We start from the raw sequence: 16,548 nt of genomic DNA on the forward strand, positions 1-16,548 counted from the left end.
CACACGCTAAAGGGCTTAAGGGTAAAGTGTACTACTGTCTGCAACTTACTTTGAAATGCAAAAGTGGATTGATGGATGGATAAATGAATGGATGTAGGATAAACCAACAGAGTAAAATGTTCATTGTAGAATTTAGGCACATAGGCATTCACTATACAAGTCTTTTAACTTTTTTGTTAACATCTGAAAAGTGGCAGAGTAAAGTAGGTGACAATTATTAGGGTGGAGGTGAAAACAAGACAATGGAGATAAAGCTGCCTTGCACATTAGCAAGCCCTCAGCCAGTGTTAGCTATTTTCAGTAACAGGTCCTCAATAAGCAAAAGCTGGATAAAGAGAAATTTCAAAGTCCCCCTGACCCTGTCAATATTTCCATTGTTGGAAAGATGATGCTCAAAATAGAAAGTGGAGGCTTTTCTTTGGCCCTTTCTTCTAGCACAATCTGGCTAGGAGGCAATAGTCTTAACCTTGTACTAAGTGCATGTGTCTGTAGCTACTAAACCACGGCAAGGCCAAAGGGCATGGATCTGACCTTAGAGCACAGCAGGCTAAAAAGTAGCTGTAATATCATAGAGAGAGCACTGATTTGAGGGTCAGGAATACATGTGGGTACAAATCCCAGCACCACCATTACTAAACTGAGTGGCAATTTTTTCATCTGCAAAAAAATAATACAAAAAGCTTGAATAATTTCGTGGTTATAATGTAGGTGAAATGACTTGGCATCACTGCCACTTAAGTGGATTTGATTGGAATGGTCAAAAAGGATGCTGGAGTGTGGCTGAAAAGGACTGCTCCTCTCCCTAATTCCCATTTCCCTCCTTCAGTCCCCAAGCCCTGGAAACCAAAGTGAGTTTTCTAAGGTTGATCACTTCCCTACTTTAAAACCCCCATAGCCTCCCACTGCATTCACAGAAATCCAAATTCTTTACCATGTCCGACAAAGCCCTTCAGGAACTGACCTCCACCAAAATGTAATAATTATTTTATTTACTGGTTAAACGTTTATCGTCTCTCACCACACTAAAATGTAAGCTCCGTGAGAGCAGGGACCTTAACTAACTTCTTCCCAGCTTACCCCTGCGTCACGAAGAGAGCAAGGCACAGAGGAGGGGACTCAATCGTGATTTGCTGTCAGTGAGGCGAAGCAAGCCGTCAACCGCCCGCGTGGGGTCAGCACCTGTTCTCCTGGAACTGCCCCTCTCCCAGTCCCAGGGCGGACCTCCCCCACCCCCACCGGAGCCCATTCACACTGCCCAACGGAAACGTCGGCGGGACATTCAAGCGCGCACCCCGCCCTGAGCCCCCCACTTCAGCGGCCTCTCAACTCCCGGGTCCGCCCGCCACACCTCTCGCGCGTTCTCCTGGCCCACGAGCCCCGAGGCCGCCTGCTTGGCCAGGCCGCTCTCGTCCAGCCCCAGCCCCTTCACGTGGCTGTGGGACGCGATGCGCTGCGTCTTCGTGGTGCTCTTCACCTCCTCAATCTTCATCTTGCAGACGGCGGGAGCCAAGACCAGCGTGGAAAACGGAGAGCAAGTACCACACGCCCAGCACCTAGGTTACCATGCGGCTGTTACTAGGGCGGTTTGTCAAGGCCCGCCTTACTCGGAGTTCCATTGGCGAGGGCGGGAACGCCTCCGCTCTCCATTGGCTTTTGGCTGCGCCCATCGAGGCTGCCGGTAGGGCTCCGCCCACCCACTTCCGGCTGTGTCTCGGGGTTGGCTTCCCCCGCCACCGGCACTTCCTGCTTGGCTCCTAGGGTGAGAATGGGAAAGGTTCTCACCCGGGGTTTGATCTAGGGCACTAATGTGGGGTCCTGGAGTCCGGTTCCTAATCGTGCCATCCTATCATCGCATTTGAACGTCATACCCTTCTGCGGAGCTCAAGTCATTACCTCCGATTTGGAGATGAAGAAAGCAAGTTTAGAGCTTAAACTTTGACTTTTGCTTACTAAGCAGTTTTCTGACTCCCAAGTCTTTACTTTGCCTCCCTGGGGAGGCCAAGCTCAACCAACCACTCCCACCCTGGCTCCGCTCAGGATCCTCCCTGAAACTGTTTTCCTCCGCTTCTCCTGGCCTCCACCCTCTCCCTTTATTTAAATAAAGTTGACAGTGAATAACATGTTTCCAAAACTCTACCTCCCTGTAAGGTAGTCCAAGTCCTAATACAGATGAAGATGCAGACTAATCACAATAACTTGCCCCAAAATAATCACATTACTGCAGCGAATAATCAGCAGAACTGGAGAGCTTGACTGAGGACTTGAGACTCCACAGCCTGTATAATCCTCATCCCAACCCACAGACTCAGATGATACAGCCAGCAAATATGTCTTGTCAGAAGTGACACTCCTTTATGACACTCCTGAATGATATTCACACTCCTCATAACACAATGTACTCTCCCCATCCATCCATTCATTCAATAAACATTTGTTAGTACCTGCTATGAGCCAGACTCTGCAATGCACTAGGGATGACAAAATCTCCAGCAAGGTCCTTAGTTGACAAGGGAGGTCCTTAGTTAGGAAACTTGTAACATGAGATGTGCAGGAACAGGTATATGCACCTGGTGTGCAAGCCCAGAGCAGGGCCACCAAGAACAGCCTGGAGAGCCCAGGAAGGCATCATGAGGAGAGAATGCCTGTGCCAGATCTGACCAATGGGAAGACTTCCTCAGGAGCAGTTGGTATGTTACTATTTTACAGATGAGTAAACTCTGGTCCAGAGAAAAGGAGGGACTTGCCTAGAGCTTAAGAGAGCTTGAATCAGGTTTGATACAGACCTGAAGTCAAATCCTACTGTAGTAGTTTCTGACTCTCATTTCTTATACCTCTCCAGTATTTTTGAATCTAGGTTTCTATTTGCAAGATTATTGGGTCAATGTTTGTCTCTCTCACTAAACTGCAGGCATTGTGAGAGTGTAGACCGCATTCGTATTCACCATTTTAACCCAAGTGCCTGGCACATAGCCTGACTCATAATTAAGGCTTCTTATGAATTTAAATAAGATTCAATACCACCACATACACGCTTAAGTCATGCAGTTTTGCTGCATGTATTTTAAACACTGGGTTTTATGGGACTTGGTAATGATTTCTGACCATGAAAAGAAGATTTTGGCATTTTCAGAGCGTGAAAGAGCAGAGGCAAAGCCTTGGAAGGCTGAATATGCTACAGGTGGCCTATGATTCATCAACTCTAGGACACCAAGAAGGTTGCTTAGCATCTCATTGACTTTTTTCCTGGTCATTACCCATAAGTAAGGAGCAATTCCTTTCACCCCATAGAGGAAGAAAGCTTTCCCCCAATTATAGTCAAAGTGAGGCATTCTATAGGACTAACTTCTTTGTGCCTTGTTCAGTTAGGAGAGAAGACCTTTTCTACATTTAGTATTTTAAGCCCCAGACTTTGGTATGAAGAGGATTTCCTTCCAGAAGAAATGGAGAGGGGGGCGAGGGTTGGGGAATAAGGATTTTGGAGCTCAGGGGAATCACTAGGAACACTTGATCCAGTGGTTTTCAAACCACATTCCGTGAGGTTGTTGAATTCCTCTGTGGCCAGTATGTGTGGGGAAAGGGAAGGCTGAGGGAGCAGGATGGCTGTACCATGCCCCACCTCCCCTTCCCCCAGAGCTGTTCCATCACGGATCCAGTCTAGCATTCTCATTTCGAAGATGAGGATACTAAGGCCCTCAGAGGGGATGGAGTTTGTCCAAGATCATAAATCGAGCAAGTGCCTGAAAAAGCCTAGACCCCACATCCAGTGTAGAAAGAAGCTGGGCCTGGTGGCAAAGCCAGACAGTTCCCTTCAGTTCAACAGAAGACTATGCAGCAAGCCAGTGTCCAAGATACACAAGGTGAGTAAAGGGCAGGTGAGGCCCACAGTAGTAGACATATTTTGGCTACCCAGCATCCATCCTGCTTCTTCTGGCTACCATCAGTCTAACTTTCTTTAGAGAACCACCAATCACTAACTTTGAGTCTGAGTGGTTTGGATGGGTTGACCCCACTCCATAGCTTTGTTTCAGGAATGGACATGGGACCCTGGCCTGGCCTATCAAAGTATCCCACCCTCCACCTGCGAAAGGATGATTGGTTCAGAAATGTGAGCAGACAGACCAATGACATGTGTCCTGGTATTTTTACTGGAAATATCAAGAAAGAGACTTGAGTCATGGGTTTCCAGGTCATCTTTGCCACTTTATGGAAAGACTCTGCCTGAGAATGAAGCCAACACAAAGAAAAAGAAAGGGGGCAGACAGGGGCACCTGGGTGGTTCAGTCTTTAAGCGTCTGCCTTCGGCTCAGGTCATGATCCCACGGTCCTGGGATTGAGCCCCACATCAGGCTCCCTGCTCCCCAGGAAACCTGCTTGCCCCTCTCCCACTCCCCCTGCTTGTGTTCACCTCTCTCGCTGTGTCTCTCTCTGTCAAATAAATAAATAAAATCTTAAAAGAAAAGGGGGGGGCAGACATTCCTAATGAAATCCTTTACATTCTCTGATACAGCCTTGCCCTACTTGCAGTGTATATGCACTGATATTGGGGCTTAAAATAGATTGAGTTAGGTATCTAACCGTGGGTACTGAAAATGTCTATCAATGCAATGACATATAGAAAAGGAATTGTGTGGACTGCTACATTCCAGCACTGTGCTGTGTGACACTCCCAGACTTGCCAGCATTCTCATTCTCTCACTCCTATGACCCTTGCTCTTTCATGTCCAGTTCCTTGACTCCACTTTTCTCCAGTCCAAGCTTGATCATCTCAGCCACTTGTTTCTCAACCCCTTCTGCTTCTTCTTTGCTTTGGCTTCTTTCACACCTGACCTTTGAACCCACAAGCCCAGGTCAAGCCTACCCCTGCCTTCACCACTGCCTCCTGAAGGCAGAATAAAGAACCTGGTAATGAACTCTCACACATGTGATTAAGGGTGCAAAGACCATTCAATGTGTCAATGGGAAAGGACAGTCTCTTCCACAAACTGTGCTCGGGAAACTGGATATTCATGTGCAAAAGAAAGAAGTTGGTCCCTTATCTTACAAAATATACAAAAAATTAACTCAAAATAGATCTAAAACCTGCACTTAGGAACTGTACCTATAAAACTCTTAGAAGAGGGGCATCTGGGTAGCTGAGTCAGTTAAGCGTCTGCTTTTGGCTAAGGTCATGATCTCAGGGTCCTGGGATGGAACCCTGCATCGATCAAGCCCTGTTTCTCCCTCTTTCTCTGCCCCCCCAACCACTTGTGCTCGTTCTCTCAAATGAATGAATAAAATCTTTGAAAAAAACTCTTAGAAGAAAACGTAATGGTAAATCTTCATAACCTTGAATTTGACAAAGGTTTCTCTCTCTCTTTTTTTTTTTTAAATTAGATTTATTTATTTATTTGAGAGAGAGAGCAGGGAGAAGGGCAGAGGGAGAGGGAAACTCAAAGCAGACTCCACGCTGGGCCCAGAGCCTGATGTGGGGTCAATTTCATGACCCTGAGATCACGACCTGAGCTGAAGCCAGGAGTCGGATGCTCAACTGTGCCAACCAGGCGCCTCAAATTTGGCAATGGTTTCTTAAATATGGCACCAAAGATATAAGCAACTAACAAAAAAATAGAGAAGTTGGACTTAATAAAAATTTAAAACTTTTGTGCATCAAGGACTCTATCTCTCAACAGAGTGAAAAAATAACCCACAAAATGGAAGAAAATATTTACAAATCACATATTTGATGAGTGTTTAATAGCTAGGAGATAGAAACGGCTCCTACAACTCAACACAAAAAAATAAACAACCCATTAAAAAATGAACAAAGGACTTGATAGACATGTCTCCAAAGAAGTTACACAGATGGCCAATAAGCACATGAAAAGATGCTTAACATCATTGGTCATCAGGGAAGTACAAATCAAAACTGCACTGAGATACTACTTCACACCCATTAGAGTGGACTACAATGAAGAAGAAGAAGTTTGAGGAGGAGGGAGAGGCTGAGGGAGAGGAGGAGAAGGAGAAGGAGAAGAAGAAGAAGAAGAAGAAGAAGAAGGAGGAGGAGGAGGAGGAGGAGGAGGAGGAGGAGGAGGAGGAGAGGAGGAGGAAGGAAGAAAGGAAAGAAGGGAAGGAAAAGAAAGAAAATAACAAGTATTGGCAAGGATATGGAGATATTGGAACTCTTGTGCACTGCTAATGGGAGTGTATAATAGTACAGCTGTTGTGGAAAACAGTTTGTTGCTCCTCAAAAAATTGAACACAAATTTACCATATGACCCAGCAATTCCACTCATAGGTATATACTCCAAAGAACTGAAAACAGGAACTCAGCAGATAGCTGTACACCAATGTTCATAGCAGCATTGTTCACAGAAGCTGTGATATTGTGATTTATAATAAGAAATACATATTTGGTCTGTCAAAAAAGAAACAAGAGACCCAAAATAGAGTCACTTGTGTAAAGCCCCATGGCAGCAAACTAAGAGTAATACCTAACCTAATTGCAGTTTCAACCTCTTCCAGAAATATGACTTTAACCAGTCAATCTGGGATTACCTGGTCAGCACTAGTGAGGTAATCTGCCCTATAGACCCCTGTCTTCCCCCAAAGGAAGGAGACCTGTCCTGACACAATCTACTCTTTGTTAGAAACTTCCTTTTTCTGCCCCCTTCTTCCTATAAAAGCCTTCCATTTTGTACAACTCCCTAGAGCTCTCTTCTATCTGCTCAGATGGGATGTTTCTCAATACATGAATCATTAAATGAAGCCAATTAGATCTTCAAATGAATTTTGTTTTTTAACCGGTCTTTGTGCTGCTTCTGGCATCAAACTCCTAAAGCCTTTGGTATTTCCTAAGTTATGAAAGCTTTAAAGGTCTATTATGTTAACAAGGTGACTTTTGGACTGCACCTTGGGATGGGGACTGGTTACCAGGAGAACCAACCAAATGATTAAAGGCACTTTCAGTCCCACCCCTCGACCTCCAGAGAGATGAGAGGGGCTGGAGGTTGGATCAGTTGCCAATGGCCAATGATTTCATCAATCATGCATATTTGTAATGAAGCCTCCATAGAAACCCAAAAGAACAGGGTTCAAAGAGAGCTTGATGAACGTGTGGAGATTTGGGGAGGGTAATGTGCTTAGAGAGAGTGTGGGAGCTTCAGGCTCTTTCCCCATACCTTGCCCTATGTATCTCTCTTCATCTGGCTGTTGATCCATATCCTTTGATAGCCTTTGCAATGTTAAAAAACAAAATTCAACTGAGTACATTTTAAAGATGTTGTTGGCTGGATTCAACAGTTCATGAATCGGGCAGCATCCAATTAGCAGAAAGGATCTCTGAGGAGCTGCACAAAATGAAAGACTTTTATAGGCAGAAGGGAGCAGGAATAAGGAAGTCCCAGTAGACCAAAAAAAGTGGGTTGGTTATTGCAAGGTTACCTTCCTTAGGGAATGTAGGGTCTATCGGGAAGGTTATCTAGCGCCGATCAGAGGATTCCTGATCATTGGTTTAAGAATCTATTTCTGGGGGCACCTGGGTGGCTCTGTTGGTTAAGCGTCTGCCTTCGGCTCAGGTCATGATCTTGGGGTCCTGGAATCGAGCCCCACATTGGGCTCCCTGCTCAGTGGGGAGTCTGCTTCTCCCTCTCCCTCTGTGCTCTCTCCGTCTGTGTTCTCTCTTTTGCTCTCTGTCATAAATAAAATAAAATCTTTTAAAAAACTAAGATTCTATTTCTTGGAGAACCAACACTAAATAAGTCTTGGTTTGGTGATGTGGGGCTTAGCATAAGTGAGTCCACTGGGGGCTTATTGTCTTGTTTTTTAACAGTTCCCCCCCTTTTGATCAGACTCTCAGCATACCCAAAGGACATAATCAAAATGTTAAGTATTAGTACTACTCCCAGCTACTGCTCTAGAATCCTGTTTTTTGCTGAATCTTTGTATGGTATTCACAGGTCACAATGTCAGGTTTACATTCTTTAGGTCAGTTATTCCCTTTGTTCCTTTTCTGACATTCTAGTCTTAGGGAGATCATTTGCTTGCTGGCAGTGGCTGGGAACTTGTATTCAAAGCTTTTGAGAGAATATGGCACACCAAGGAGACTATTATGCTCATTATAAACAGGATAATTCCCAATGTGTGGAGTGCACTTCAGAGCCATGGTCCCAAAATCCCAGCCAATCAGAATCAAGTAAGTCAGAGAAATACCCAGGTGAAGGAATCACTTTTTAAAACTAATTGGCTTATTCACTGATCTTGCGTTTCTACATTCTCACCAGCATTCGGAAGTATACTTTTCTGGTTATTGCCAACCTAATTGGCATGCTTGTTATTTCAGCCCTAGGCTGATCTTTGGGGACAGAGCAGACAGAGAGAATTTTACTGGCAACTCAGAGGTGGTACAAAGACCTAAAATTAAATAATATTGATTTTTATAGTAAGAACATTCTTGCCTTTTTAATTCTCTTTCAACAAATCTTAGGGCACAGACTGTAACTTTAACCCCTTTCTAGCACTTGCTAATCTCCCTAAGGACCCTGAAACCAAGGTTTTTGTGGTTCCTGCCTACTTATTGCAAGTGATAGTTTTCCGATGTATAGGAAATACTTTGATTTAAGTTGAAAAGCAGGTTAATTTAAAGGCACATATTAAGAGGTAGGTGGTACCTGGATGGGACACAAATTATGAAGATGGTGCACATCACTGGGGCTGAAGGAAACTAACAGAACCAGGATCAGCTGGCCAAGAACAGAAGGGTCCTGCGTTCCTGGCAGTGTGGAAGCCTCCTACTCCAACATGGATGCTCTGGCTTCAAATCCTGATGTTTTCTGAGCAAGTTATCGCTCTAGGTCCACTTCCTTATGCTGTGAAACAACAATAACAACACTCACGTATAGGATCACTAAGAAAATTAAATGAGATCTTTTACAAGGGGCTCTAGTGTTGCGAAGGGCACAGAAAGTGGTATCAGAGCCTTAGACTATAAAGGCATGGACTCCCCCCTTTTAATATTTGCCTTCTCTGTGTGTGTCCTGACCTTAGTGGGTCATTTTGTCATGCTTTTTTCAGCTGAAACAGTACCCTCAGGGAACCCACAGGAACTGCTGTGGAGAGCAGAGGTGGAAGTCAGGCTGGAGACAAGGGTCAGCTTAACAAGGGCTGGTCCTGCGTCTCCTATTGTAACCTCCTCTGTTGGGGAACAGTTCTTCTATTTCAGCAGGCATGTCCCACTGCAATGGGGAAACCTGGTGGCATCTGCTGAGTCCCAGTGACAGCCTAGGAAATCAGCCCGAGCTTGCAGCTTCTGAGGGCTCCCAGGGCCCTGTCCTACTGGTGTTGCATGACAGTGTGGTCAGAGGTCAGGGTAGCCAGGATGAAAGCAACAGGTCTGAGCAGAAGACAGGCACTAAGGTTGTTTATGGTGTAAGTCTTAGTGATCCTTAGGTCTAAGATGTGGAGCAAGCCCCCTATACCTCTGATCAGGTGGGAGGGGATTGGGAGATATTCATTATGTAATAAATACGAAAATAGACTCAGTCCTCCAATTAAATGCTTGCATTCATTTCCTGTGGTAACAAATTGGCACACACTTAGTGGCTTAAAACAACATTTATTCTCTTAGTTCTGGAGGTCAGTGTCCAAAATGGGTCTTAGTGAGCTAAAATCAAGTTGTTGGCAGGGTTTCACTCCTTTCTGGAGGATCTAGGGGAGGATCCACTGCCCTGCCTTTTCCAGCTTCTACAGGCTGCCCACATTCTTGGGCTTATGTCCATCTTCCATCTTCAAAGACAGCTATGGCCAGTGGAGCCTTTCATGATGCCATCTCTCTGATTCTGACCCTCCTGCCTCTCTCTGATAAGGACCCTTGTGATTTCATCAGGCCCACAGGATTATCCAGGATAACCTTCCCATCTCAAGATCCTTCACTGAGTCATACCTGCAAAGTCCGTTTTACCATGTAGGGTAACATACTCACAGATTCTAGAACAGGGACATCTTTGGAGGTCCACTACTCTGCCATGGCCATGCTCCCCTCCTGGGATACTGGCTGGTGGGCTGGACCTGAGTCTCAGGCCCACTCTGAACTAGAGGAGTCAGTCTCCACAGTGACCTGGAGGAGAGGTGGTGTGATGCCTCCAAGGAGAATCAAGGAGACTTTCGGAAAAGGAGGGAGAGGATGCTGGCCAATATAGACTACGGTGATCTTGTAAAACATTATTATGTCCATGCGCAGATGGAAAAAATGGTGAGTCACACAGCCAGCATGAGATAGGGCTCTGGTTTGAAACTGTGTGGGACCAGCTCTTGCCAGGACACCCTCTTCGCCACCCTGTGGCTAGTGGCATTAGCAGATCTGCTTAGTGCTGGAAATTCCATGTAGCACAGCGGGTGGCCCAAGTGACAGTCTCATCTGAGGTTAGTATGGGACATATTGAGGAAGGTACATGGTTAACACAATCATTGGCAAGGTAGTCACCCTTAGAGAAAAGGGAAATTTCCATTTCACTCCTAAAAGAATCTTTAGAAGCCAAAACCTAAATCAAAGAGCAAAGTATAATAACTTCCTCTGGGCAAATTTATAATTAATCCTGGATTAATTGGCCTTAATGAAGTTGAATTAATTACTAGCTGCTTGTAAAAACTTTGAGCTACCTCAGTACAAAATGGCATTAAAGAAACCAGCATTGCATTAACATTAAGAACAAATCCCAAATAATCGCCATTCTGCAGGCCGTTTTCTGTCAGTCATTTCCCAGGGACCGTGCCCAGCCTGTGGAACTGTATGAGACCCAGCAGTCTGCTGCAGAGGGGGATGTATTTGTGGGCTAGAGGTTTGGGGGTGAGTCCAGTCAAGAAACAGTTACAGAGCATTTGCCTGTGTCAGGCCCTGGGCAATCAAAGATGTGTAAGGGACCCTCAGCCGACTAGGATTGGGGGTGGGGTGGGGGGGCTTCAGAGCACCAGCCTGGCCTAAAGCAAACTCAACTCAGATGTCAGGAGAGAGACAAAATTCTCAAGAGTGAGGCATAGTGTGATTTGTATTTTGCTAGCAACAGCACCCCGCTTTCCTCCCGGCCCTCGGAGTGAGCTAATGACTGACACCTGGCTAGGCAGAGCATTTTATGTCTCTGCTTTGTGCAGGGACACACGACTTCATCAGGGACAATGAGACTCCATGTGGGGACTTGGAGTTGCTGAGGTTGTAGGCTTGGAGGTGCTGGCAGCTATCTTGTCATCATGAGGAGCGAGCCTGCCTGCAATGGAAGCAACCCAGTGGGGCGAGGAACAAAGCTGGTGGCTTTGCGTCATTGTCTGGGCCCCTGGATGAGGCTGACATGAAAATGGGAGCTCATCTAGATCTTTTAGTTAGGTTTATTTATTGAACTTAACAAACACCAGTACAGCACTTACTCTGTGCCAGGCATTGTTCTATGTGCTACACAAATACTTCATTTATTTATTTATTTATTTAAAGATTTTATTTATTTATTTGACAGAGAGAATCAGAGAGAGAGAGCACATGAGAGGGGGGAGGGTCAGAGGGAGAAGCAGACTCCCCGCCGAGCAGGGAGCCCGATGCGGGACTCGATCCAGGGACTCCAGGATCATGACCTGAGCTGAAGGCAGTCGCCTAACCAACTGAGCCACCCAGGCACCCCTAATTTTTCAAAATTTTGTTTTAAATATATTTTTTAAAGATTTTATTTATTTATTTGAGAGAGAGAGAATGAGAGAGAGAGAACACATGAGAGGGGATAGGGTCAGAGGACGAAGCAGACTCCCTGCCAAGCAGGGAGCCCGATGCGGGACTCGATCCCGGGACTCCAGGATCATGACCTGAGCCGAAGGCAGTCACCTAACCAACTGAGCCACCCAGGCGCCCCAAATACTTCATTTAATCCTCTCAACCTGTGAGTTAGGAACTGTTATGTCCTCCTGCTTCACAAATGAAGGAACTGAGGCACAAAGAGGTTCTGTATCTTGCCCAAGACTGCACAGCTTTCAGATGATGGAGGTGGGATTCAAGCATGAGCAGACAGCCCCTGGAGCCTGTGCTTTTAACTGTACCATCAGACAGTGAATTTCCTTTTTTTTTTTTGCTTCGGTCAGTTTCATGGAGGGCTTCTGCCACTTACTTTCTAAAACTGTGACTAGTGCAGGACATGATATGGAGGAAGCTTCCAGAAGGTGTGCCAGGCAAAGGGCATAGCTGGTGGGCGAGTGTAGGGCAAGGTGGATCAGCACTGTCCATTTGCAGGATCGCACAAGTTCATGATGGCCAGAGCGGAGAGGGGTGGGCGTGGGGCAGGTGGTGAGAAGTCCATCCACAGGCAACAGTGAGAAAGCATTTATGACTCTTCCACTAAGGACTAAAACCAAAAGGATCTTAGTCCCACTGGTTTCTTTAGGACATTATTTTACATTTAAAAAATATTTACTTATTTATTGAATAGGTAATATTTTGGCCTAATTTAAAAGTGAAAAAAAATTTTTTTAAGATTTTATTTATTTGACAGAGAGAGACACAGCGAGAGAGGGAACACAAGCAGGGGGAGTGGGAGAGGGAGAAGCAGGCTTCCTGCGGAGCAGGGAGCCCGATGCGGGGCTCGATCCCGGGACCCTGGGATCATGACCTGAGCCGAAGGCAGACGCTTAACGACTGAGCCACCCAGGCACCCCTAAAAGTGAAAAATATTAATGCATTTCTAGTAAAATGTCTTCCTGTCCTTCAGCAGATGAACAGGTAAACAAATGGTGGTCCATCCACTCAGTGGAATACTGCACAGCAGTAAAAAGGAACTCACAATGTGGTTACATGCAACAACACGGATGAATCTCAAATGCATTATACCAAGTGGAAGAAGCTAGACTCAGAGGTTACCTACTGTCTGCGTCTATTTATATAATGTTCTGGGAAAGGCAAGTCTTGTAGGGATAGGAACATAGATCAGGGGCTTCCAGGGTTTAAAGGTATGGGAGGGTTTGATCCCAAAGGGTTTCTCTGAGGGTTGTGGAACTGTTTTGTATCTTGATTGTAGTGGTGGTTATGTGACTGTGCATTTGCCAAGGCTCATAGAACAATATGCCAAAAAGAGTGTATTTTCCTGTTGCAGTAATCCAGGTAAAAGATGACAGTTTCAGCCAAGTGCTAACAGGTGGTTGGATTCTAGGCATAAAACCAGCAGGACGTTTTCATGAATTGGATGTAGGGTATGAAAGGAAGAGAAGACTCATGGATTGAGCCAGGGTTTGCTGCCCAAGCAAGTGGGAGAATGTAGTTCTCATGAACTGAGATAGGGCTGCTGGTGGGATGGGGAAAATGTAGGATTAGACATTTCATTTCTTACATTCAGTTTGAGGTATCTGTTAGACATTCAAGATGCATATACAAGCTGCATATATAAGCTGTACATTTGAGAGCTGATGGCTCTTAAAGTCATGGCTGGTCCTAGTGATTTGGATCACCAGGAAGTGAGTGCAGAGAAAGGAAATAAGAGGATTGAGCTCTAGGACCTTCCTGGGTCCATCTTCTGGGATACACTCGTGTGTATCCTTGCAGGGCTATTCTACACTGTTCAAGCAAACATAGAGAAGGAGTGCCTTTCTCATAGAAGTACACATGTCACACGTATGGGTGTGTACCTTACTTCTTTTTCAGTTACTAATATATCTTAGAAATTATTCCCAAGTGGTATATAAACATTGTCTTTGTTCTTTTTTTTTTTTAGGATAAAACATTATTATTTTATTTATTTATTTATTCTTATGTTAATCCCCATACATTACATCATTAGTTTTAGATGAAGTGTTCCATGATTCATTGTTTGTGCATAACACCCAGTGCTCCATGCAGAATGTGCCCTCCTCAATACCCACCACCAGGCTAACCCATCCTCCCATCCCCCTCCCCTCTAGAACCCTCAGTTTGTTTTTCAGAGTCCATCGTCTCTCATGGTTCGTCTACCCCTCCGTCTTTGTTCTTTTTGAGGGCTGCATAATATTCCACTCTGTGGCCATACCATGATCTCTCTCTCTCTTCCTGTTTAAAATTTTTACTATAGGGGGCACCTGGGTGGCTCAGTCGTTAAGCGGCTGCCTTCGGCTCAGGTCATGATCCCAGAGTCCTGGGATCGAGTCCCACATCGGGCTCCCTGCTCAGCGGGAAGCCTGCTTCTCCCTCTTCCACTCCCCCTGCTTATGTTCCTGCTCTCGCTGTCTCTGTCAAATAAATAAATAAAATCTTTAAAAAAAATTTTTTTTACTATAGGGGTGCCTGGGTGGCTCAGTTGGTTAAGCGTCTGCCCTCTGTTCTGATCATGATCCTGGAGTCCTGGGATTCAGCCCTATGTCGGGCTCCCTGCTCAGCAGGGAGTCTGCTTCTGCCCCTCTCCCTGCTCCTTCTCTCCCCTTCTCAAATAAAAAAATAAATAAAATCTTTAAAAATAAATAAATAAAAATTTTATTATGGAAAATTTCTAACATATACAAAAAGTAGAAAAATATAATGAATCCTCTCCCCACCCTGACCCATTAACACAACTTCAACAGTGATCAACTCATGGCCAGTTTTAGTTCATCTAGACCACCACACACTCTCTTTCTTTCAAAATATTGTTTCTTGGTAACTTGTTATTTTGATGCAATTGTAAACTTACCATAGCATCTATTTTCAAGGATATTTCAGTTGTGTATAATATTTTATTGCTGTAACAATATAGTAAAGAAATAGTACAACATGCCTATTCACAAAGACCACATTCCCTGGTGCCCAAAGGACAAAGGGTTGGGAACTGAAATGCTTTCAGAACATCTCTCTTGAGGAATGGGTCCTGAACACTGAACACAAATCTCAACTTTCTCTTGGAAAGTCTCCTGGCCTTGGCCTTTACATTTCTGGGTTTTGTTTTTTTTTTAAGATTTATTTATTTATTTGAGAGAGAGAGAACGAGTGGGAGGGGCAGGCGGAGAGGGAGAGAGAATCTCAAGCAGAATCCACGCTGACCATAAAGCCCAGTGAGGGTCTGGATCTGAAATCAAGAGTCAGATGCTTAAACAACTGTGCCACCCAGGCGCCCATGCCTTTCCATTTCTGGCCCCAATTCCAGTGTGTGGGTTTTCCCACACCACTAAGCAATTGCCTAATACCAGCTGGGTGTTGTTAAAAGATAAACTGAGGCATATTAGCAATTTTAAGAGTTTGAGCAAAAATTGATTAAAAGCAGGCAGCATCCTATCTAGCAGATAGAAAGAAGCACTGAGGAGCTGTATGAAAGACTTGTATAGGCAAAAGGGAGCGGGAACAAGGAAGTTATACCAGGCGAAAAAGTGGGTTGGTTATCACAAGGTTGTAAGGTTACTTTCCTTTAAGAGATGATGAGAATCTATTAAGCTGATTACCTAACTAGTGCTGATCAGGTGATTCCTCAATGACTGGTTTAAGATTCCATTTCTGGGAGAGTTGAAATTGTAATTAAGTTAATTCTCAGTTTGTTGACATAGGGCTTTGCATAAGCGACTCCATTTTGGACCAGTTGTCTTGCTTTTACCAATGTTGTTGGGGTTCAGGGCAGGCTGCCCCCAATTATGCCACTTTGGTAAATGGATTATTTTGAATTAAAGTTACTTAAGAAACAGCCAGTACAATAAGGACATTGTGACCCTTTTTTTATCTCCCTGAAAGCAGGAAATAAATTTCCCATGTGAAGGGTACCTGGGTTGAAGACATCCTTATCACCAGAGATAGGGAATTCAGGGCCCAGAATGCTGTATAAATAAACCTTGTTTACTTTTTCACTAATTTGCTACCCCAAGCTCCAACTTCTTTTTCTTGTCAATTCTTCACAGACTTATTATTTCTTTATCTAAAAGGTAAAAAAGCTGTGTGCTTTGGTTACTTCTTCGAGTCTCATATTTTTATGAGTTTTCATATGTACAAAACTAAATTTGCTTAGTTAGCCTGTGACTCTGTCTTACGTCAATTTAATGATTAGGCCAGCCGTAGAACCTAGGAAGGAGGAAGGGAATAGTTTTTCCTCCCCTACAGTGTCCTACAATTCAGCTCAATTCTGTCACTATTTACCTGGAGATCAGCTCCACATGTTAAGGGTTCAGTCCTATGACACTGCCCTCCACCCCTTCAGAAGCCAACTGCAAGTTCAGCTTGTCACCTGTGCTTCTGAGGACCAGCTAGCTATGGATGGGAAGTTCCAAAGACCCTCTCCTCAACTTCAATTAATTTGCTATAGCAGCTCAGAGAACTCAGAGAAACAACTTACTGGATTGCAAGTTCATTACAAAAGGATTTAACTCAGGAACAGCCAGATGGAAGAGATGCATAGGTCAAGGTATGTGAGAAGGGACATGGAGCTTCCATACCTTATCTGAGCTCGCCACTTTCCTTGAACGTGCAAGTTCTCTGAACGCTATTCTTTTTTTTTTTTTTAAAGATTTTATTTTTATTTATTTGAGAGAGAGAGAATGAGAGACAGAGAGCATGAGAGGGAGGAGGGTCAGAGGGAGAAGCAGACTCCCTGCTGAGCAGGGAGCCCGATGTGGGACTCGATC

General features: G+C 44.7%; 1 protein-coding gene across 1 annotated transcript in view; it reads right to left on the reverse strand.

The window, feature by feature from the left end:
• The window catches only part of RUVBL1 (RuvB like AAA ATPase 1), a 41,490-nt gene extending 39,898 nt beyond the window's left edge, over positions 1 to 1,592 (reverse strand). Inside the window, exon 1 of the mRNA XM_045904216.2 lies at positions 1,349 to 1,592. Coding sequence (XP_045760172.1) covers positions 1,349 to 1,489 — 141 coding nt within the window. The 5' untranslated portion in view covers positions 1,490 to 1,592. The remainder of the gene's footprint in view (positions 1 to 1,348) is intronic.
• Between the last annotated feature and the right edge of the window lie 14,956 nt (positions 1,593 to 16,548).

This window comes from Mirounga angustirostris, unplaced genomic scaffold, assembly GCF_029215605.1.
Source record: "Mirounga angustirostris isolate CCGP_5_RB_7025 unplaced genomic scaffold, mMirAng1.0.hap1 SCAF_1, whole genome shotgun sequence".
In the NCBI taxonomy this organism is placed as follows: Eukaryota; Metazoa; Chordata; class Mammalia; order Carnivora; family Phocidae; genus Mirounga; species Mirounga angustirostris.